The sequence below is a fragment of the Myzus persicae genome, unplaced genomic scaffold, assembly GCF_001856785.1.
Source record: "Myzus persicae strain clone G006 unplaced genomic scaffold, MPER_G0061.0, whole genome shotgun sequence".
Lineage (NCBI taxonomy): Eukaryota > Metazoa > Arthropoda > Insecta > Hemiptera > Aphididae > Myzus > Myzus persicae.
In genome coordinates this window covers 573,880-597,254 of record NW_019104056.1, presented here as the reverse complement: position 1 = coordinate 597,254, position 23,375 = coordinate 573,880, and the positions used below count along the sequence as shown (strand labels likewise).

The 23,375-nt window shown below is 28.5% G+C and overlaps 2 protein-coding genes and 2 long non-coding RNA genes across 10 annotated transcripts in view; 2 read left to right on the top strand and 2 right to left on the bottom strand.

Annotated features, from left to right (window-relative positions):
- Positions 1-833: 833 nt before the first annotated feature.
- On the top strand, positions 834-7,502 carry LOC111038138 (alkylglycerol monooxygenase-like). 4 transcript variants are annotated; one of them, XM_022321097.1, is made up of 10 exons: positions 834-946; positions 1,640-1,765; positions 1,971-2,098; positions 2,186-2,337; positions 2,404-2,507; positions 2,583-2,745; positions 2,827-2,978; positions 3,053-3,187; positions 3,250-3,369; positions 7,014-7,502. In XM_022321097.1, the coding sequence occupies exons 2-10, from the start codon at positions 1,652-1,654 to the stop codon at positions 7,257-7,259; spliced, it is 1,314 nt and encodes a 437-aa protein (XP_022176789.1). In that variant the 5' UTR covers positions 834-946; positions 1,640-1,651; the 3' UTR covers positions 7,260-7,502. The 4 variants fall into 4 exon arrangements, with proteins under 4 accessions (XP_022176789.1, XP_022176790.1, XP_022176787.1 ...); XM_022321098.1 differs by lacking the exon at positions 834-946 and adding an exon at positions 1,110-1,218; XM_022321095.1 differs by lacking the exon at positions 834-946 and having other exon boundaries at positions 1,581-1,765.
- LOC111038141 lies at positions 1,484-2,652 on the bottom strand. Its single transcript, XR_002604945.1, has 3 exons — positions 2,564-2,652; positions 2,257-2,354; positions 1,484-1,581 (listed from the first exon to the last, which is right to left on the bottom strand). It is a non-coding gene; the product is annotated as an uncharacterized LOC111038141 (long non-coding RNA).
- Positions 7,503-7,684: 182 nt separating the features above from the next.
- The window catches only part of LOC111038139, an 82,512-nt gene continuing 66,821 nt past the window's right edge, over positions 7,685-23,375 (bottom strand). For all 4 annotated transcript variants that reach the window (XM_022321100.1, XM_022321103.1, XM_022321101.1 and 1 more), the window contains 5 exons: positions 17,863-17,972; positions 17,545-17,714; positions 14,501-14,731; positions 11,137-11,402; positions 7,685-8,136 (listed from right to left, as the gene is read on the bottom strand). In XM_022321100.1, the coding sequence (XP_022176792.1) occupies positions 8,048-8,136; positions 11,137-11,402; positions 14,501-14,731; positions 17,545-17,714; positions 17,863-17,925 (819 nt within the window). In that variant the 5' untranslated portion in view covers positions 17,926-17,972 and the 3' untranslated portion in view covers positions 7,685-8,047. The remainder of the gene's footprint in view (positions 8,137-11,136; positions 11,403-14,500; positions 14,732-17,544; positions 17,715-17,862; positions 17,973-23,375) is intronic.
- Positions 11,711-23,302, top strand: LOC111038140. The gene is made up of 4 exons (XR_002604944.1): positions 11,711-12,947; positions 22,234-22,327; positions 22,430-22,866; positions 22,933-23,302. It is a non-coding gene; the product is annotated as an uncharacterized LOC111038140 (long non-coding RNA).

Sequence of the window (23,375 nt, the reverse complement as noted above, 5' to 3'; positions counted from 1 at the left end):
ATTTTTATTTAATAAAAACATCTATGTATTGAATCTTCATTTTCTAATGGAATTTACGTAACATTGCAAAGTAATATCTTTGGACTTCAAAATATCGACTCTACATTTAAAAACTATACAGTTTGTATATCACTGCGCAGATGTTCACTTTAATGTTAACTTTATACTATTCAAAGGTCCAACATCTTTCCCCGTAATACGTGGTCAGATAAAACAACAGTTACAACTAGGGCTTGCAAACGTTATAATAACGTCATGATTAAAACGTTATATTTGATAAAAAACGATTGAAATTTGTAAACGTAATTATAACGGAAAACGATAAACGTAAATAAATAAATAACACAAAACAAAACGTAACGTTTAACAAAATATATGATGTATCATTAAACAAAATATAACGCAAAATGGTATATATTGTATTCCATTAAACGAAATAATTAATTCCCAATTATTTAATAATACTTTGTAGTATTCAATTATTTATTCAATCCAAGAATTAATTTTATTCCGTATCCGGCCTATCCGGGAGATCCCGTATTAGATATTATTTTAAAACTTAATAAGAAGTTATTAATAGAATAATTTAATTACCAATAGCTAATAATAGTGATGCTCTAATAATATTGTACTGCACTATCTGTACTACGGTCGAAATTTATACCACTCAAGTTATTCAACTATTGTGTTCTGTGTTCAGTTTGCTCAGATTTATTCACTCGTCAGTGTTCGTCTAATTGTTGTCAAATGTTTAATATTTATATTTTATACTAATATACTTATAGTTTTAATGTGCATACGTTTTCTTTATATTAGTTTAACCCATTTAATTAAATAAATAAAATTTAACAATACCTACTTAAAACTCAGAATAGGGAAATTATGTCCCCAAAAAAAGGTCACAGTCGTATACTTTTAAATTGCGGCCTGTGTTCTTTTAAAGCAGGTATCTAAATACTTTTAAATTTTAAATAACGATAAACGCAAAAATTGTATAACGTTTTAATTATGAATAACGATAAACGCAAAAATTGTATAACGTTTTAATTCTGAATAACGATAAACACAAAAGTTGAATAACGTTTAAATTTTGAATAGCGATAAACTCAAAATTTGTATAACGTTTTGATTGTAAATAACGTAAAACAAAATTTTTTTTTCAAATGCAAGCCCTGGACTTACAACTGTAGGTAATGTCTCTACCTACATAACAGCGTGGTGCGTAATTACAAAACTATTACATAACTGCCTAGTTATAAAAATAATGTAGAAAAATGTTTAAGAAGCCATATATACATATGTATAAAAAAAAAACTGCCTCTAAATATTAAATTTCATTTAAGCTATGATTCTCATTATATCAGTTTCAATATTTGTTCTGTAGTTCTAATAATACGGATTCCTGTCATTTGTTAGACATTTCAGCCGTAAATGTTCAACGTCCGTCTTCAGAAATTTGTTCACGACTGATGTCGATAGTTCCGATATATTTTGTCACTGCAGTTCTTTTCTCTCTTGTTGGCAACACTTTTGTACCGAAGACCGAGTGTGATCTCCAACCCCAAGCATATTATAATTTACCTGGTTAACATAATATTATTATTATTGAATCAAAGTATAATATATATATATAATATAGTAAAGCAAAACGATGAATATTGAAATCGCCAATACAACAGTTTTATTGTGGGACATGTTCTACTTGGGTAATCCTCATCGACATATGTACAAGGACATCAAACACTTACCACATATATACGCACAGGTAAATTGGATCTATAAGAGTCACGAACGCAATACGATATTAGTGTTAGAAGATTAAATTGCACCCTAAATCAACTGGAAAGGCGTGCTTGTATTCGCGGTTACCAACAAAATACATGTAATTTGTGTATTCACGAATATTTTAATAATGTTTTATAATATTATCGTTTAATGAAAACCATCATTAATACCCACGATTTGTTCAGGCTTGGCCATACTTCTTGACTTTATTGGTGTTAGAAAACGGATTGCGGCTATGGCAAAGAAAAGAAATCCTTAGACTTAACGACAGCATTACCTCGATGAGCCATGCCATCTTGCAAGAGTGTGCCAAGTACGTATCAGAAAAATATATAAGACTATCATTACATTAAGTAGTACCTATTGTGTTTTATATTGTGAAATTGTTTGTCTTTTATAGATTGTTTTATAGAGGATCAGAACATTGTTTATACTTTTGGATCTATAACAACTATAAGATTTGTGAACTACCTTGGAATTCTGTAGCTTTCTGGTACTGTTCAGCTATTGCAGTTGATTTCTGTTATTATTGGATGCACAGAGCCAGTCATGGTAAACGATTTCAATTTCTATAAAGAAAAACAAAACATTTCAGTTATTACAGTTTATGTATTATAGAAATTCATATATTCTGGGCTCAACACCAGGTTCACCACAGTTCCGAGGAATTTAATGTTACTGTCGGGATAAGACAATCGGTATTTCAAAGTTTAGTGGGAATCGTACGTAAAAAATTTTAAAATAAAATACAAAAAATATGTTAATTTAATATTTGTACCACGTTATAATGTTGATAGGTGTGCTACGCTCCTTTGGCTTTATTTGTTCCACCAGTCTTGTTGTTGGTACATCAACAGTTGAGTCTCTTATACCAGATTTGGATCCACACCGAAACAATAACAACTATTGGACCGCTGGGTTATGTTTTAAACACCCCGGCATACCATAGGGTGCATCACGGTACAGGCATAATATTTTAAGTCTGGTGAAATGGTTTTCGACAAATAATATATTATTCAAAGATATTATAACATTTTTTAGGGAGCAATCTATACTGTTTGGATAAGAACTACGGAGGCGTATTAATTATATGGGACAGGATATTCGGAACGTTCCAAGACTTCTATCCGAACAAGCCCATCACGTATGGCTTAGTATACCAAAAAAATTCATTTAATCCTCTATCCTTGCAAGTAATTATCCTGTCGACGAACCAACTGTCTGTGTGTTTGTATTAAATAAACATTTGTTTTTGTATACATTGTAGTTTTTCTACAATTTAAATTTATATTATAAATGGAACAGTATGAAGGGTTGGAAGAACAAACTGAGATCGGTCATCAAGGGACCAAGTTGGGTACCAGGTCTGTCGTGGACAGGTCACGACGGAAGGCGCGCCAGTGTAATGAATTAATAATTATCTCAGGTCTAGTTCTATTTTTAAACTTTGACCATCTGATTTAGGTTGCAGGACGTAGAAAAAAATACGATGTGAAGATATCGTATGCGCTTAAGTCATATTTACTAGTTCATTTCGTTTCAGTCGTTAATGGCTACTTCACTTTGACAACAATTCCTCGTTCTGTAAGTGTATTGTAATAATAATTATTTTTAATGGGTACTTCAAATACTGTAGATATATTTGTACAGTTATTCTTAAAATGTTTTTATTGATATTATTTTTTACGGATACAATTTAACAACAATTTAGGTTAAATAATAAATAACAAATTCAAATATTGATGATTCACTCAACAAACAATTTTATTACAATTATAATCATAATGCTAACCATTTAAAATAAATTTTACATCAACAACACACACAATATAGTATATTATTTTGATTGTAATATAGTTTAAGGACATCAATTATAACAACACATCACAATAACGAAATCACATAGTATATAATATTATTGAATTTATATTTTAAAGTTACAATATAATATTAAATTATATTTTATGATAACTAAATATTATACTACATAATATATCGATAAAAACCCAGAAAGATTAAATTATTAATCTAATGAAAATTCAATTAAATGTGTTCGGTTAACAATTTACCAAAAACAACATATTAATTAATTAAGTAACATAATTTTTTTTTAATTTTTAAGATTTAAGTGAAACTATTTTAGTATATTTATATTTTACTTTACCCATACATTTGATTTTGGAAAATAAGTTGAACAATATTTCTTATTATTTTAATAATTAATACTAAAATATCTATAGTTTAAATCAGTTTACCTATTAAAATTTTGAAAAATCATTGAATTAAAATTAAATAATTGGACAAATTGCTATACTATATAATTCTTTTATATAGTATCTATATTTTACTATATGATTTTGAAACTATTCGAGTAAATTAATATAATAAAGTAGTCCTTAAAAAACAAACTGAATATGCGTGTAATATAATATTCTGTTTTAAATTTCATCTGAGTGATCTGAGAAATACATTTTTAATTTCGATCAATCCAACCTACAAGAGCTCTAGCTAGATAAAGTTGGGTTGGGTTACGTTTAGAAAATCGTTGTAATATTAATAATAATAATAATTATTATTATAATGTTTACTTTATTTACTTCAGTATTATAATATTTCATTTATTTCAGTATTTTAATATTATATTGTACTTAAACTCAAATTATCATTTCTAATAGAGGATATACCTTAATACTAAGGAAGATGGTTCTGCTAATTTATTACAATCGCGTTCATGGGCTCACGAGGTTTGATTAAACTAAGTTCTAGTTTTGACTTTTGGTTCCATAAAAACAATCGAGTAGAAATTAGTGAAATACTTAACTTTATTGTCTATTTGGTAATGGCGTATACATAATATGAATTATAAATGAATATCTTTTTTAATACTAATTCCTTATTCGTATGTAGTATATTCAACATTTTGTGAATATACAACATCTTTTGTCAATGGTACACAACGTTACAACAGTTTGCTTTATAATCGTCAGCTAATGCCCTAATATAAATAAAAAAGTTGGTATTCAAAATTCAAATACTTACATTTGAGTTTGTTTTTAATTTAAAATCTATTTAAATGTTTAACAACTCAACTTGTTTAAATTTATTTACTTGTGATATAATGGTGTAGTGTAATCGGTGGGTATACAAAAATTATTAATTGTCAAAAGCTTAAACCTTTCATATATATTTTTATGACGTATCCTAAATTCCTAACTAATTGTTAAGAGAAATTAACTTTATTTGAGGTTTATTTATACTTTTTACCGTAAGCAAAACTTATGCTGTATGGCATGTTTAATTTTTGAAGAAAAATATGTTTTTTCTTCATTGAATTATCACATAACTTAAAATAACAAAATATATGTCTCATGTAAATAACTTATTTTAAGAAATATGAAAGGCGTAGTTGTCAATTTAGTTAGGTATCATATTTTCGAAACATTGAGCTGAAAATATAACTATATCATTATTAAACAATAAAGGTACATAATAATTGGTATATCAAACAACAATTATAACAAAAAAACAAATAATGAAACTTTATTTATTTTTGTTTTGTTCTTAGGGTACTTCTTTATGTATCTCGTGAGTGTTTATACATTTATCTTAATTATTATAAACTAGCAATTCATAAAAAAAACATATATCCAATGTCCATTAACAGAAATTTCCCATATCAATTCATATTTGACTAACATTTTGTAACTCACTTTATATTTTTTATAAGTCTGGGGCCACAGTATTCGGTATGAGAAGACCAAGACTAATAAAATTTGTCTGAAATGACAACAATTCTATTGTTTTGTATTGTTAATTTGTTAATTCTGAACACAATATAATGTAAACCATTGAAGCCGTTTGAGATAATTAATTGTATTATTTGTACGTGAATTGAAACTATATAGGTAGCAGTTGTTAAAATATTATATGTTTAATTTCATTTTCAAAATATATAAAAATGTAATTATATATAAAATACCAAAAACATTACTTAGAAAAAAAAACCGGAATTATTATCATAAAAAATGTCATGCATTATTTTTGAATAATACAAAAACCAAAACTTGAGTCAATAATTCGGCGTCATCAGACTATTTTTGAAATATTTATTTGAAATTAAAAAAAAAATCTGTAAAAAATATAATTTAATAACATTTGGAAATTACCATAATAATAATTATAATAAATTCAGAAAAAAAAACGTATGACAAGGGCATAGCAATATACTTATGTATTAAATAACCACCTACAGTACGAGGTTTAAAATTTAAAAATCTTTAGTACCTATAAAAGTTAAATAAATATAAATGTACTAATAATACCTATGTATAAGGATATAAAATGACATAAGCAAACAAGCTCTCATTGTTCACATTTTAGTTCTTCAGTTATAATTAGAGTAATATTAATGACTATCTGCAAGTATTAAAGTGGACATATCATTATGATTAGTATTTAAAAAAAATAATTATACCAATAGATCAAACCGATATAGTGGGCCTTTAAACATTTAAAAATGTTCTATGGTTTCTATTAGTATATTATTATGAAATGTCATAGTCATTTTTAGGGCTGTGCTGTGAATTTAATGCACTCAATAATATAGGTCAGTACGCGTTATAATCATGCCCTAAGAATTTCAATACAATATGTGAAATTATGCATAGTTTTAAACGTCTTGATAAAATAAAAAATAAATTAAAATCGGTTTATTGTCAGCGATGGGAGGTTTCTTTCATCTATACCTGTTCATGCACAGTTTCACTCAGCGTACCTATCATATTAACTTTTTACTTTTACTCATTACTTTTGTATCTGCTGGCTATGGATTGTTTATACAAATAAAAACAAATACCTGATAACAATTTACAATTATGTACCTATAATGCTTGAACAGTATTAGTATTGAAAGGTACATAGAAGATATACGATAAATGTTAACATTGTACCCAAAAAAAACATGTATCTTGAAAAAGACATTTTTGGACAATTTTCATAATATTATATACAACAATATTGTATTTATAGAGTGATAATATAATGTCTTGAACCAGATTTGTATCTCGCACTATCGATATGAAAAGTCACCATTAACCCACACAGCCCTGGCCATGAGTGGCAAACGTAGTGTTAATACATTATTATAAGTATAGTTGTTGGTTATTGGTATTCGGTAAACGGTAATGAATAACGAATAACGGTTTAACGTTTGTTAATATTTGTTCTAGGAAATTAATATTACGTGCATGGCAATTTCTACGTTTTATGTTGTCTGGTCATTGACGAGCATAGGCTTGATGTTCGAGAAGTCCTCGTGGTCAAAATGCTTTGAATTCTCAAGATGCTTAACCATGTTCGTTCATCTAATATATTTGGAACCACAACCATTTTTGAGTGAATTAACTGTCATCGTATATCAATCGTTAATGGGCACTTCGGTTGTTGTTTGGGCCATAACATGTTTGATGCGTTAACTTCTCCTAACTTCACCTAAAAAAATCTATTGTACCTTTGTTTGTGTCGTAAAAATCTTCACTATTAAGTCACCAACTAGTCGTCAGTCAAAAATAATGCGCACGTCAATAGAATAATAACATTTGGAGAACGTTTTATTACAACTTTAGAGTCGTCCGTTTTACGTTTTGTGGTTAATAATATGCGAACAAACGAAAACTTATTTTACTTGTAGAAAAATGATGAATTATTTGACGACTTAATTAAAAAAAACCAAATTTCATAAATAATGTAGATTATGACTAAACCATTAAGTTCAAAAAAACGCCTTAAGTTAAAAATTAAAATCTTATAAATACATTTAGGTTACAACAACGGTTCAACATTTAAATATACATATATATATAATCATAGTTTTTTTGGTTTACCTACAGTAACAACATAACTATCAATTATTATTATACAAATATTATCATAATAGTTCAAAAACAATCATAAATAATCATTAACAGGTTATATCCTCTAGATGTCATAATATTTTATGTATGTTAAACATTCAGAGTACAAAAATTCAGAAATCAGTGATTGCCATTTATTATTATTTAGAAATTAATTTTTGGACGATGATTTCTTTTACGCAACAATATTTACAACCGTATAACATATTAACGTTTTAACATAGTATAAGCCTTACATTATTATACCACAGTAATTAGTATAGGTACCTTAATAAAGTTTTGTTAAATATATTTATTATTTTATAAAATGGTCTTAGTAAAAATTTTAGTTTATTGAACTATTGAAGCTGTTACCTATACGTGTATTCAGTGTTATTGTCCATTGGTCCAAATTCTTCTCGATCTAGTGAATTCATTAACTCTTCGTTTTTATTTCGAACTGAAATCACAGTACATGTATTAGCTTACAACCAGACGTGAGTAATATTGCTAAATATTTATTATGTTGATGTTATACAGGTATACAGTTCAAATAATTAAATCATTTTGATTTCATAACACTATTTATCTTAGAATAGCAATAGAAATTTCAATACGCCAACTCAAAATTGTAAAATATTTGTAAATATTACGTGATGTTTAGTTATAGTGTGATACTTAATAAAAAAAAAAAATATATAAAGCAGGGTATTATGTTAATTTTAAAGTGTATACAAAAATAAGTGATTGTTAAAAAAAAATATCACATCGTAAACCGCAAGATATACGATAAATAATGACTCTTCTAGTGTTAACTGTTGAAAAAAAATCACTCTAATGTATGAGAGGCTGTATATTCTGGCGGGGGACTCATAAATTGCTGCTCATATAGCAAAACATTTGCAGGCAAGGGGGGGGGGACTAAAAAAAGACCTTCCTCAACATTTTTTTTCTGCAGCGAACGACTCTGATGTTAGTTAGATCATATCCGTACCTTTACCTATATACACAGATAAATTGTATTATTCGCATGATGCGTGCGCCTCTGCATTTGCCAACAGTGTTTTTATCTTGGTTTTTGTAACATTGCCCACTGTAGCGGTCATCATAAATACAATTACTGAACAATACACATGTGATTACAAATTGTAATACACAATGTATTAATGTTTATTATTAATATGTAGTTACTTTAATTTTTAAATTGTGTAATAATTATATCACGAAATATCATAAATTATCATAAGTTGTTAATATTATAATTTATTAAGAAGCTGTACAATAATAATATATTAATATATTTTAATATTATATTGAAGACATACACAGTCGCGCATATACTGACTTCACTATCAAACAAAATACTCCTCTATAATCGTCATTTTCTGTTGTTACACATGATCGCGTTTATTATTTATTTTGTTATATGTGCATCGCTTTTCTCGTCCACCTTATTTTTTAAATCAGCGTTTCTCGACCTGCGGTAAGCGTAATACTGGTGATAAGTGGAAAGCTAATATTTGGTATGAGAAGGAAGTATCGCTTTATAAAAAAAATTCGAAATTATTATTTAACTACAAACCTCGGCGTTGTCCAGGCAAGCTTTCCTGTTTCTAATATCCCATTGTATCGATATATATATGTGCACAAAATTCGTTTCCATAATTGAAAAAAATCGCTGCCTCATTAAGTATTTAAACTTTAAACCATAAAATAATTGTACCTATACATAATATGTGTTTCATTTTACTCTTGTACATTAAAAGCTTATATTTTCATAATTATTATGTAATTCTTACAATAAAAGGCTATGCGTGTAAAAGAACGTTTACGTTTTTTAATAGGTAGAAAAATAAAGATTATTAGACCAGCGAGTGGTGGGTACGCAAACATTTTCAAAAAAGTTTAGGCGCGACTTGAATATACATAAAGGCTGAGAACTGCTGCTATAAATCATTACTCCTGCACAATGGTCTTATCTGAGAACTGCAGCAGAAGATACGGGCGGCGTGGCACGTAAGCATTATAGTGTATTGTTATGATTATTATGATACTAAATTATTACGGGCCGAAGATGGACGAAAAACATCACTTTTCGAGAAGAATAAACTATACTCGTTTTCTTTATTAATTCTTTACACATATAGGCAGAGGTCGAAGTGGCTCGAAATAAGTGAAGGGATGCTTCTCACAGTTTATACAGTTCTCATATATCGCTTAGAAAGTTGTATAAAATAAGTGGGGGGAATGGAAAATGTGAACTATAAAAGTGGAGGGATGCCACTCCACCTTATCTCCCTCCCCCCATACTTCAAGAGCTGCATATAGGTATCAGGATACGAGATAATATTATTATTTTACTAACGCTAAATATTATATGATTTACGTACACACCTATAGTATTATATGACAAACGCGCCATGATGTCGCTCTCGGCGTTGAGAGTAATAAAGAGAATACAAAATCATTATACCGTATATTAATACACACATATCTATATATATATATATATATATTTACACGTATTCCAATAGGGAAGTGCCCGAAAAAGTTCACGAGAAACAGCTGTTGCAAAGTTTATCATTATTATAAAGCTGCGGAGTGAGCAAGTATAAAATGTGTGCACAAAGTGTGACGGTAAAAACGAGTTATCGTAAATATATATATATGAGTATAATATATGTCTATACGTGTACGTAATACGTTCATATGCGAACCCGACGGCTGTGAAATAATTTAACTTATCCGACTCTATGAAAATTGACCGACAAAGAGTACGTGGTGACGGACGGACGTTTCAGCAGACACCTCGAGCACGTATGACTTGTGTGTCCCTTTACCTTAATAATAATGTCGTCATCGTCACGGCCAGTCCATAAAAAAATAATATCATAACCGTGAGCACTATAATATAATACATGTACAATTTATATGTATAATAATATTTACAGTTATAGCGTAAAAAGAATAAATTAAAAGAAATGTGGCGACTTCAACTTACAGTAATTAAGTGTTTTAAGACATATGGTTTTGGACTAAATAGTGACACTTGTTCAAAAAATTACCTTCAGATTAAAATTCATAAATAAAATCTTATTATGCACGATCGACAAAATAGCCAATATTTAACACGGCAAAAAAAAACATGACAAATTATCGATAATTCATAACAAAAACAAGGTATTTTACCATTTTCTTCAGAATGAAAAATGAAAAGCTATGGATTTTCACCTACATAAATCGAGCTTGAACTCACTCATTGCATATTATATAATAGATTCTACCTATTAACGCACAACTTGTTTGATTATCATTTCAGTAAACTAAGCAAATTGTGCCTATAATTATTATCATTTCGGATTGATTTTTACTTTTTTTATATGTTTTATCTTATGTTTATATTACCGGCAATACTCATAATATTTCTATAGTTATATAATTGTACGACAAAATTACCCACCGAGTTCGTCAATTACAGGTGCCATCCTTAGTGTTACGCCCACCAACAGCATACAAGTGATGAGCAATAGTCCGGCGGTGATGATAATTGTCCATCTCGCTCTTTGAGGTAAGTCATCTGGATGTATAGTAGGCACGGGATGAGGTCTCATTACATTATGTTTATCTTCTCCGAATCTTGTTCTTCGGGTTTTCTTTTTCAACCGAGTCTTTGGATTTTGAGCCTCTACATAATGCCGATTTTCTTCCGACATGCCAGCAGTAGATCTATATTAATGTGTAAATATTTATTTTATTCTTGGGTATTTAATTAAATTTTAAAATACGTAATAGAGAACACCATTAAAACATTTTTAATTCCAACGGATTGATTACTTTTGGATCCGCCTTTAATCAGTTATTAATCGATTGTCAATTGCAAAATTGCAAAAAAAAAATAATCATTAACTATGTAACTAACATTTATAACTGTTGGTAACATTTCACCATTTTTTTTTTTTTAATTTTACCATTTACTAAATATTATTTATCAATGCATGACATTTTCGCTTATAAGTGTTGAGTATTTAATACATTTCAAAATGTATAAAAGTGTTAATAGCTACAATATTATGTGTTATTTAATCACAAAATATGCTTAATATTATAGGGCTGATGCCAAGATGACTTTTTTAAACGTGATATGCAATCAAGAAGTATCTACCTATATAGCGTATAGAGTGGGTTTTAATTGCAAATGTTAGATGTAGTATTTTGAGAAAAAATAGAAAATAAGAGTCAATTCAGCACCTGCTACGTAGAAAAAGTAAACTCATACAATATGCTGAGTGAGTGTGATTCTTTTAACACGTGTAAATGTGGATTACAATTCAGTATTTATTTACAATCACCTACTTTTTAATTTCTATTACCTATGGTCGAGTCGTCACCGAGTCGTATTTAGCTCCAGGCGGTAGCGCCGACCACGGGTCATTATGATAGACGACCCGCACCGACGGCACCGACCCACGTACTGAATTAATGTCCCCGGGGACGGTCGAGTACAACTACCGAACGCCGACAGCGTGACTACACACCGAAAATAGTCATACCTCACAAGCATACATAAGGTCACTTGCAAGTCCTGGTGCTGGGTTACACGGGTGGGTGACCGCTCTCCCTTGCTACTTTTCACGAGACGTCTCCGTCAAAGATTGGACGTGATTCGTGGAGTCGTGCTAATCCACCCCTGCAAACTTAGGGGGTGTGAAATACCGGCTCTCCGTAGTGTCTAACGAGTCTCTACGAGGTCCCGGGGATACGGTTTTCACACGTCGCTGACACTGGAACGCAAGACGGATATTACCACCTCACGATTTATATGGACCGAGTTCAAAGGTTTTATTTTAATTAACGATAGGTACTGTAGATATATTCCTCAAACGCAAAAATACTCATCCTTCCATTTTGTTTTTGAGGCACCTACAGTCACGGTTATAGTAATTGCAGTGTAAACACGATGGGACCTATTGCTGGCTGGTGAACATCCCTTCACGAATGATGCACAATCACGTTTGGCAGTGTCAAGAGTTTAAACTTTGAAATTGGGGAGGGATCATCGCGTATTGAAATGGATCTACCGAGCTATCAAACTACCAAATAAGGGTGTATACCTTAGTCTACAATAGAGTATATAATAATCGTGAAGTAAAAAGGGCAAAATAGCAAAATGATAAAAATGGTGAAATTCAAAGCAAATACCATTTAGGGCGGATTAATGAAAAATAAGAGATACATTGCTGTGATAATGATGTGCACTTCAATTTCTTATAGGTAAGTAATAGTTTATTGGGAATATTGACTTATATTCTTATAGACAGGTATAAATAATAATGAAAGTATAATGAGTGATAGGTCCGCATCATAATAATATTATGTACAATAGTCGGCAGAATACAATGGATAGGTAGTAATTACTACTAATTAAGTACTAACAAAAACAAAAGTAAGGTTAAAAAGGACTAGTGCAAGTGCGTTATTTGGTCTGTGTGAGAACTGAGAGGGTGACTGTGATGGGACCTATTCGGGAGTACGGGCTCTTCAGAGTAATTAGAGGTTTGTCTTTTGGTTCCTTCGACTTTTTTTCTCATCTTTAAATTTAAAAAAGTAAATATTTTTGAAATAAGTATACAAACAATTATTAGATAGGTACATGATGTGAATAATTTAATAAAAGAAGATATCCATGAACCTGGCACGACCATATTATACTAGTTAATGCGTACTAAAACCCATTGCAAAAGTTAACCAATTATAAAAGCCTTATTGCAAATAATAACAAATGCGTTTTTTGAGTAAACACATTACTCCATTATAGTTAAAATGTTGCTGTTTAATTTTTAGAAACATAATTAAAAACATTAATTATATTCAGTAGGTAGTTTGATCATAATGATAATATAAGTTTATATTTTTTGATCCACATCATACATTTTTAACTCATTCTAAAACAGAATATTTTGATAACTTTGATGTGTAAAAATCGAATTTGTTATTTAGTTATAACATTTATGTAAGTACTTATAATTTATAAGTATTTAAAGTTTAGAAGAGCACAATAGTAAATATTGCGTACTTATTTTGTTACTCCTCCGTTCATTTAAACTTTAAATACTTAAACTCGTCTGAGATTCAATTTGTGTACATCAAAATGGATTCTTAGAAAAATATTTTGGTACTCAAATAGAAATAATAAAAAACATATTTTTTCTCTTCAAATTTATTATTTCATAATGACTTCAAATTATGTAAAAAAATATATTTCTTACTCAAAAAGTTGATAATTTTCGAGATAATGAGTGTTTACAGACTGTTTAAATAATCACTTTGTATATAACTATTACCCCTACATAATATAACTTATTAAACTTTTGTAACTTTTTCTAATTAATTTGGGTGTTTCTTTAGAAAACTAAATTATATTAATCTTATAAGCAACGGAATTTTTAATTGCGTAAAAGTAATATTCGTTTAGTTTATTAAGCAAGCTTAAATAATATTATAAAAGTCTTTATTCGAGTTGTTTTGCGATTTATCACATATTAAAATTTGAATATTACACTGAATATGTGTATATTGTATAGCACCTTAACACCTTAAGATAATGAACATGTTATCATATTATATTTTATGATTTCATGATTTGAAAATTTGAATTATATCAATAGTAATGCAACTATATAATACTATCATTAGTTCTACGATCACTATCGTAATTTTTTCATTCCATAAATCCCATTTAATTTATTTAAAAAAAATTATTATTTTTCTTAAAATCATTATTTAGTTTCCCGAAGTTGCTACTCGTAGTTTATATAAAATCATACCTTTGCAATGCGGCGGTTAGGATGTGTCCACCTAAATAAGGTACAGCAGGTCTTTGAGTCTGAGGCCATTCTTCAACTTGGACAGGTTCTTCTTGTCGAACGATCCCATCACAATGATGGTGATGGTGGTGAAACAATTGGTGATCTAGATCATGCCGATGCTGATGGTGATGGTGGTGGTTGTGGTGATGGTGTTTTTGACATGAATGCATGCAGCGACCCTTCCGGCGTCTGTTTTTTTTTCATGAAAATTTAAACAAAAAAATTGTTAATCCATTTTAGACCTGTCGAAACTTCATTTGTTTTTGTTTATCGTTTCAATTAAGTTAGTATACATAATAGTATATCATAAAATCAAATGGTAGGTACTATACTAGGGTCCTGGGGTAGTAAAGATGACGACTATTCCATATAGTTTTTGAGTATTAACATAACAAAATAGTAGCAAATAAAAACATTTTGCCATTAAGAAGGTCACTGTAATGGATGTGTTAAACTTAAATTTGAGTTCAATGATAAATTATTTCATAAGAAAAACGATGTGGTGTGTAAACAGCGTACTAGACATAATAATTAGTAATTACTAAATTTATTGTATTGTTATTGACTAAGTTAATACTGACATACAGTAGTATAGTTCGGTATTAATATTTAAACAATCTTCGTTATGGGTAGAAAATAATAAAATAGTATATACTCAAAAGTTTGAAATTCTTTGGATTAATATTTTTTTGAACTACAATGAAATATCAAAAATATTAAATCTTTATTTTTCATTTAAATAATTTAATTTGATCAACATTTTAATTCAATTTCCTAATAACAACTTAATACATTTTCAAATTTTCATGATTATCAGATTATGTCAAAGTTTTGAAATGCCAATCTATTAAAAAAATGACCTTATGACGTATATTCGATATTTTGTTATTTTTGTTTTAATTCTGGTGAAAAATGTTTATCAACATTTACAGAAAAAAAACTAATGAGCCGAAATTTTCAAATGTTTATAAAAAGAAACCAAAATATTAAAAAAATCATACATGTCTAAAAAATGTGGAAAATATATTATATTATATGATTATGTTTTTTGAAGAATTTAAAGCACCTATTTATGTTTATTTTTTTTAATTACAAAAAAAAAATTCGATAACTAATTTTGAGTGAATAATCCGTAATTGTATTTTTAATTTGTCCTGATTATATTATACTTTTGACCCTCTTAAGTAAAAATACTAGTTCCTATGTTAAGCCAGAAACCACTTTAAATATTGAAATTATAAGAATTCTTATAACTGATAAATCTCTGAAAAATGACCTAAGGCAACAAGTACTCAGACACATATGAAAAAATAACCACACAAATCATTTTTTAACACTAATACATTCATCGTTCCACTGAGAAAATCTAAAAGTACCAAAGCTCAGTGATCATAGTAAGATTGAACAACTCTTAAGGTTGCTTTAAAAGTGAGTTTCAAAACAAACAATTGATTCTTAACGGTTTATGTAAATGGCAATGTGCTTCAAATATTAACAAAGTGGAAGTAACAATGTTAAAGTTTAAAGAGCTTTAAATATTATTTTTTTAATAAACTTAAAATTATAACCAACAAACTCATATAGGTACTCGTTATATTATACGGGTATGAATTTTGTATATTAAAATTCATATAATATTAATTAAAAAGCTACTAGTATATATTTATTTACTTATTTAATATAATAATAAACGGGACGTAATACACAAACACATACATAAAGGGACATTATTATTATTTTAGAAGTTTAATGTTAATTCATTACAAACTTCAACCATTATTATCGTGTTTGATAAACATAACGATTTTGACTACAAGATAAAGTAAACAAAATTTTATAATATTTATTATTTTTGACATTTAGTTTTGTATACAAATGTATTTGTACGAGAATTCGGTATACATTTCAAAGAAAAAATATATGGTTTATATTACATTTTTATTTTGAAAAAATAATTAGATGAAATGGAATCTTTTATCTCATTTAACATTAAAACATTATGATATTGACCTATATTGCAATATAACTCATTGTTGGTTAAAATAAAAATTGTTATTTATACATTTAATATATTTTATCTAATAAAAAATGTCTTGCCCGATAATTGTATTTGTTTCCAGTAGAATTATATTTCTATAATCGGTTATTTTTATCGCAAAATAAATACATACGTATATTTTATTTATTTATTATTTTTTTATGTCAAAATAAATTAAAAAATAAATTACGTGGATTTTTTCATTCAGCGTAAAATATTCTAAAAGAGATACGCCGTTGTATTTTACAGTTCAACTGATAGATAAATAGTTTTAATTAATACATCAGAGGTTTCAGTACTAAGCATAAGAATAAAAATAAAAATGTATTGATTTTCTTGAGTGGAAAAACAAAGTGAAACGTTTTTTTTTTCTGGCGGATGATTTTTTTTAATAGGTGCTAGAAGCCCACACATAGTGCAATACAAATGTGACATTTGTTTCACGTACGGAATGAACAAAAATGAAACAAATAATTTCACAGTAACTTATTAAATAGGTCAAATAAAACTAAATTGTTAATATTAGTTCATAAGATTGTCTGGGGTTTGCCGTGAACTGCAATTGTCTGAGTTTTAGTAAATTTGTATTTATTTAGGTAATGATCTGTGAACTTTAAATTATTATTTATTTTGGTTAATGACTTAAATCGTGAATAATTTAAAAATTATTTTTGATTGTGGTATTAATATTTTATAATATTTAAATACATCAATATATAATCATAGTAAAAATTTCAATGCCTCAAAAGTTCAACGAAAAGCAACGAATTATTATTACTTGCTCCAATGTATATTGATTTTATTTTACTAAACGGTATATCAATCGGAATGATTCTAAATCTGTAACATTCGACTTTCAAGAAACAAATAATTTTTAAAAACCAATGATAACGTCTGTAAACTTTCCAATGTCGACTGCTAACAACCCTCTTTCTCCCCAGGGAGTACCTACATAAACATTTACCCGAGTTTGCGTTTGTTTTTCGAGTTTTTCTCTGCCAATCTTTGCACCAATAACTTTGGCTGTATCCTCCATTTGAGTTTGGCCTCGCAAATATCCGCCTTGATGGATATGACTTTACGGTTGACTAGTGCCGCCAGGATGTGATGCACCCGGTAGTCTTCGTGGTCTAGCTAATAAAGTAAGGAATCGATTACAAAACAACAAACTAAAACGATATAATATCGAAACATTTATGTGAAGGAAAAAAAATAATAACGTTCCGTCGAATACTTTGCTAGAACAATTAATTGTTTCACAATAATATATTATGACACTCACGTCGTCCAATTGCTCCGGGTCTGTGGAAACTGCCTTCTCCTGTACCCGAATACTCGTACTCATTACTTAAGATTTCGATTAATAACAACCACCGACAGTCACATTGTAACCTGTTGCCATACGAAATAACTCAATTAATAACACGTATGTGGCTATTCTCAAAAATAGTGAAATGTTAAAATACTAAAATTGAAAACACAATGTACACACGCCCGTATTTAGAGGTGGGCAGGATGGGTCATTGCACAGTGGGGGTAGAACTCGTTAAGTGATACATTCGTATGATTTTTTTAAAATTTATTAACTAAAGCCAACACGGTTATAACTTTAAAATAATTATGTAAGACACAACATAATAATAATAAATATGTTTATTTTACTATTTCGAAATACCTGTATTCGATAATTGTTTTGGAAAAAACAAATTGACGAATAAAATGATTCAAATACTGGGTTAGTTATTTAAACCGCGTTATTTATTATATTTTATTTTACGATGTTTAATTGTTAATGAAAATATATATTATTAAATACGTTTAAAGAAGCGGCACCACACAGGTGTATACCACGACGTTGTGTGAAGTCTTAAAACAGAAAATCGCAAACTTCGGAAGGATATAAATTTTAAAATAATGATTTCTGCAAAATTGTTTTTTGCACCACCGTTCTTAATTCCTTGAAATATAATCTTTAAAAAAAAAATCAGAAAAACGGGAGGTGAATAAAATGAATTTGTTCTTTTATTTAAAATAGAAGTAAAGTTTCATAATTTTATAAAGGCATAAAGAGGGGCGGAAATTTATAAGTGTCCTGGAGTGCAAATACTACCTAAATACTGCCTTACATACATAACTCTATTGATTATAAATAGTACTATAGTATTAGTTATTAATCATTATAATTTATAATGCATGTATGGGTAGACAAGTAAAGTAAAATTTCATTCTTATTCATTCTAAACAAATCCTTTAAGCTAATCCTAAAAATTACAAGTAGACACTATTTTGTTAAACGAAGGATGCGATGTGAACACTGAATTAAGATTATATTTTCAACAATATTTTGTTTTATCTTAATTTCATACTTTTTCAATAGTACATTTTATAGATTCTGGACTATATATTGGCACCCGAGTAGGTCCTAATTGCAACTGCGTCCCCGAAAATATTACAGTCAAATACTTCGTAAATTGAGTATTTTTGAAACATACGTAAATTGCGTCCCAAGACATTTAAGAAAAATATGTTAAGTGATATATATATATTATTAGTTTGAAAAGTTAAAGAACAAAAAGTAGACAAATAAAGGGAAAAGATACATAAATGGTATACAAGAAAAAATGAAAGAGTTGCACTTGTATTATAATTTATAACACAATTAAGATGATATCACAACTCACAAGTATTTTTCATCACAAGTATATTGTTGTCACTCGTGGAATATAAATTATTTTCTATTTCTTTTTGAACTTTTAAATAATACATACTTACAATTCTACATTTTTTCATAATAAATTGGTACTGGTAACTCTTAGAATATGAAGAATTTTCGATTTTTTTTCAAACTTTTAAATAATACATATTATACTTCTACTATTCTACATTTATTCATAATTTAAATATTGTTATGTCTTTCCGGCTTCCGAATCTTGAATTCCCAAGTAAGTTTTAAGCCATGCCTGTTGCTACACTATCTCGTACTATATTTTTTTGATTTTAAATTATAAACTTGTTCATAGATGAGGCTTTTAGTGTAAAATATGGTAATACGTTAAGTTGACTTGAGCTTGTTATTGTACAATTAATTTTTATGATAGCAGTTATAACATTCATCAAATTCGATTTCAATCACTCAGTTATACAAAAATACATTGTAATAAGTTATAGAGTACACAGTACACACTGTACACGTGTATTACTGTTTAATTATTCATCTCAATTAACAGAATATTATGACTCATATAGATTATAATTTATAATCATATTAGTATAGTACTTAATAATTTTATTTTATTTAACTTTAAACCTGTTTAAAATTCTCTTGATTGTAAAAGTATTTGATGATAAGTATGATTAATTACATATTTAGTTACCTAAGTATATAATATTAATTATGCACAATACATTTTTTTATCGATATAATATCACAATATATTATAGAAGTAATAGGCGAAAATAGCAATTTTAACATGTAAATAATTTATTTTGTTGTTGTTGTTGTAGTTCAATGGTTAATAGCTTCTAGTAATTAAATAAGGGCAATCAATAAAAATATCAATGTTGCTTTCAGTACCTAGCATTTAGCTATTATCACATTGCAGAATACATTAATTTGTGTATCCACAGCATTATAACTGATAAGTAGGTTAATCATTAAATACAGTTTTAATATTTTATTGTTTTAACTTTGATTTTAGATTAATCACATATCATACAAGTATAAATGTATTTCATCGTTTTAATGTCTGATCATGTACCTAGCTATCAACATTATTATGTCTCTTTTCTGAGTTTTACAAAGTCATAATATTATTATCACTTTATAAGTAGGTAATATAAGTAGTGAACTTGGAAGACAATAGACCTAATTATATAGTAATAGATTGGTAATCATAATACCGAGTCACAGTAAAATAATAAACGGGTTATTACAATATCGGAGAAATACGATATATTTATATATTTATAGTTGAACACCTGCAATGGGCTTAAAATGTATTGGCAGTATGAATTTTTTAAGGACGTTTAAAATAATATGTAGGTAAAACATTCATTCATACCGTTGGCACACTAAAGTCAACATGCGGTAATCAGACGTTATAAATCAATTATTATAGGAACACGCAGTAATATATGTCTGACCCTACATGGCAATATGCGTGTATAAATAATAAAAAAAACACAAACAACACTGTTGTGTACTCAACTACTGTAAACGTTTTCTGTTTCAGCTATATTTTGACGTTGAAAATAAAAAAAATGTCATCGATCTATAATAATATTCCTTATTCTTGTTAAAAAGTCAACAGCTAGGATTACTTAGGTACCCACCTATACTATTTATACAAAATATGATAAAGAACAAAAATTTGCTCGTAAATGGGAATAGTTATATAGGACCCTAACGAGTTGCATTCATAGAGGTTTTTTTTTGTCAGCTTATCACAATATTCGAACTATTCGTTCGTAAGTTCACCAGGTTGACTTTTTACTCTCAAGAAATATCATTTTTTATCCAAACAATCTGAATACATTAACTATAAAGTATAAACCATTATGTGTTATCAGAATTATAATATTATGTAGCCCGAATATGCGGGTTGTGGCCTTGGGTTTTGTACCGTATATTAGACATATATAGCTCAGGACGAATCTCGAAATTTTAATCCCAACGTAAATTAACACAAGCCAAACAGAAACCGTACAAAATCCAAATAGGTAGTATGATGGGGTAATTGCATTAGATAATTAAATATTCATATTCCATGCATGTTGAATTAAGGATTTTTGAAAAGCCGGACACGCGGCATATAGACACACAGAGATCGGAAGCAGGGCTTTCGTTTTGCTTTGACGCAGGTCGCAGGATATAAATAGGCAGTGGTTTGTCGATATTATCATATTATTACTATTGTAAAAATAATTCTAAGCAGGATTGGTTCCCGAATCGAAAGTCCTGAATGAACTTTTTCCTGAATGGTATTTTGCCCGAAAGACGGAAAACCCCAAACCTTTATTTCTGAACGCCTTTCCCCCAACGGTTATTGTTCCCGAAATAAAAAATTTAAAAAATTTAAAAATGTAATTATTGTGAGGAGCTACAGTGGCGTATTTTCTATACAACATATTTACAGCTACTTCGATACATCCTATTCCATCAATAATTATTTTTTCCGTGCGATAAAGATAGTATTTACCAGAAACTACGAGTATTTTGTTTTTATCGCATTTTACCGTTATTACAACGACATGTACTGATTTGTGTCTCATACCGATATCACAGCGGGCTTGTGATATTATAATTATTTTTATTTTTTATATGAATTGTTTTGTATTATCCTTATAAATAAAAGCCTCGACAGCATAGGTAATTGCCGCTTTATATCTACTACTATAGTTTATTGATTTTAAAATATTTAATTATAACACTATACAGTATTTATTATGTTATTATTATTTTTATTTTTACATGTATTTTAATTTATGGATTTTAATGTTGTTCTGGTAAAAGGTGTTCGGGAAAAAAGGTTTCGGGTTTACCGATTTTCGGAAAAAATACCATTCGAGAAAAAGTTCATTCGGGAAAAGTACTGGTTACCGTTTGGATTACTTAATACTTAAAACTTAACTAAAACAAACATATTATTTCCAGGAAAAGTATGCTTAAACAAATTATATGTAATTATTGCAAAAAAAGTGACAGATAATATTTGAGTCGAGTATCAAAAAATTAGTTTATTCCATAGGTAGGTAATATTCTTTCGATAATAAAATATTATAACAAATTTAAAATAATTGTTACCTATTAATAATTCATCAATTTATGTTTCTTTTTCTTAAATTTATAGTTTTATATCCTACAATTTACAAGACCATTAAAATCGTACGTCAAACTAAAATGGGACTTCAACCATCGGATTCGTAAAAATAAATGGTTTTTCCGTCATTATTGATCTGAAAAGTAATCATACTGTATACCAGATGCCAATCATCTAATGAGATGATGAATTATTGCAATAATATTTGACCGAAACGGCGGGTTGAAAACTGCGTGAAAGGAGGAAAAAATTTTCTAACTGATTTTACTCCATTTTCACGCTGCATTAGATATTGTTGATTTAATCAATTCAGTATAGAGATATCTATTGGACCGTTTATAGAAACTGAACCGAAGAATAATTAATTTCTGTAAATTATGTAAATATTAACTCATTTCAAATTCTAATATTAATAATTGCATACATTTTTAATACATCTGAAATATGAAGACTTAAGGTAGTAAATGGTAATTATTAAATATTGGATGTATTGTGCGATTAAAATAATATGTTAACAATGCACCTTTGTGCAGGAACCAACTACTAGATGGTGGGTAGACTACGAGATGGTTTATAGGAAGAAATATTGTTAACAATTTGTTAATTGTTATGGTAGGTAAAATGACAGAGGACATTGAATTGGAGAAACACCAGGAGCACAATAAATTAAGCGTAACATTATCAAATGTAAATTTTACAGTATATAGGCCACAAGTCATTCTCAAGACAAAATATGATAATAGAAGATTGAAAATACCGAAAGATGAAATTTCCCGTTGACAGAAAAAAAATCAATTGAAGGATCGTGTATACAAAAGAAAAATTAACAATTTACAATCCGTCATGAGGTTAAGTATGAAGAATTACTTCAATATTCATACGTACAATTTAATCCTCATCTTTACATTGTGTTTAGTGTTTATTTATAAACATGGTCTATTAATAAATACCCTACTTATTAAACTTGTACATTTCA

Coding starts and splice junctions, on each gene's coding strand:
- LOC111038138 (XM_022321097.1), top strand. CDS start 1,652: ATGAATATTGAAATCGCCAATACAACAGTTTTATTGTGGGACATGTTC. Junction 2,979..3,052: donor TTAATCCTCTATCCTTGCAA/GTAATTATCCTG, acceptor TATACATTGTAG/TTTTTCTACAATTTAAATTT. Junction 3,188..3,249: donor ACGACGGAAGGCGCGCCAGT/GTAATGAATTAA, acceptor CATCTGATTTAG/GTTGCAGGACGTAGAAAAAA.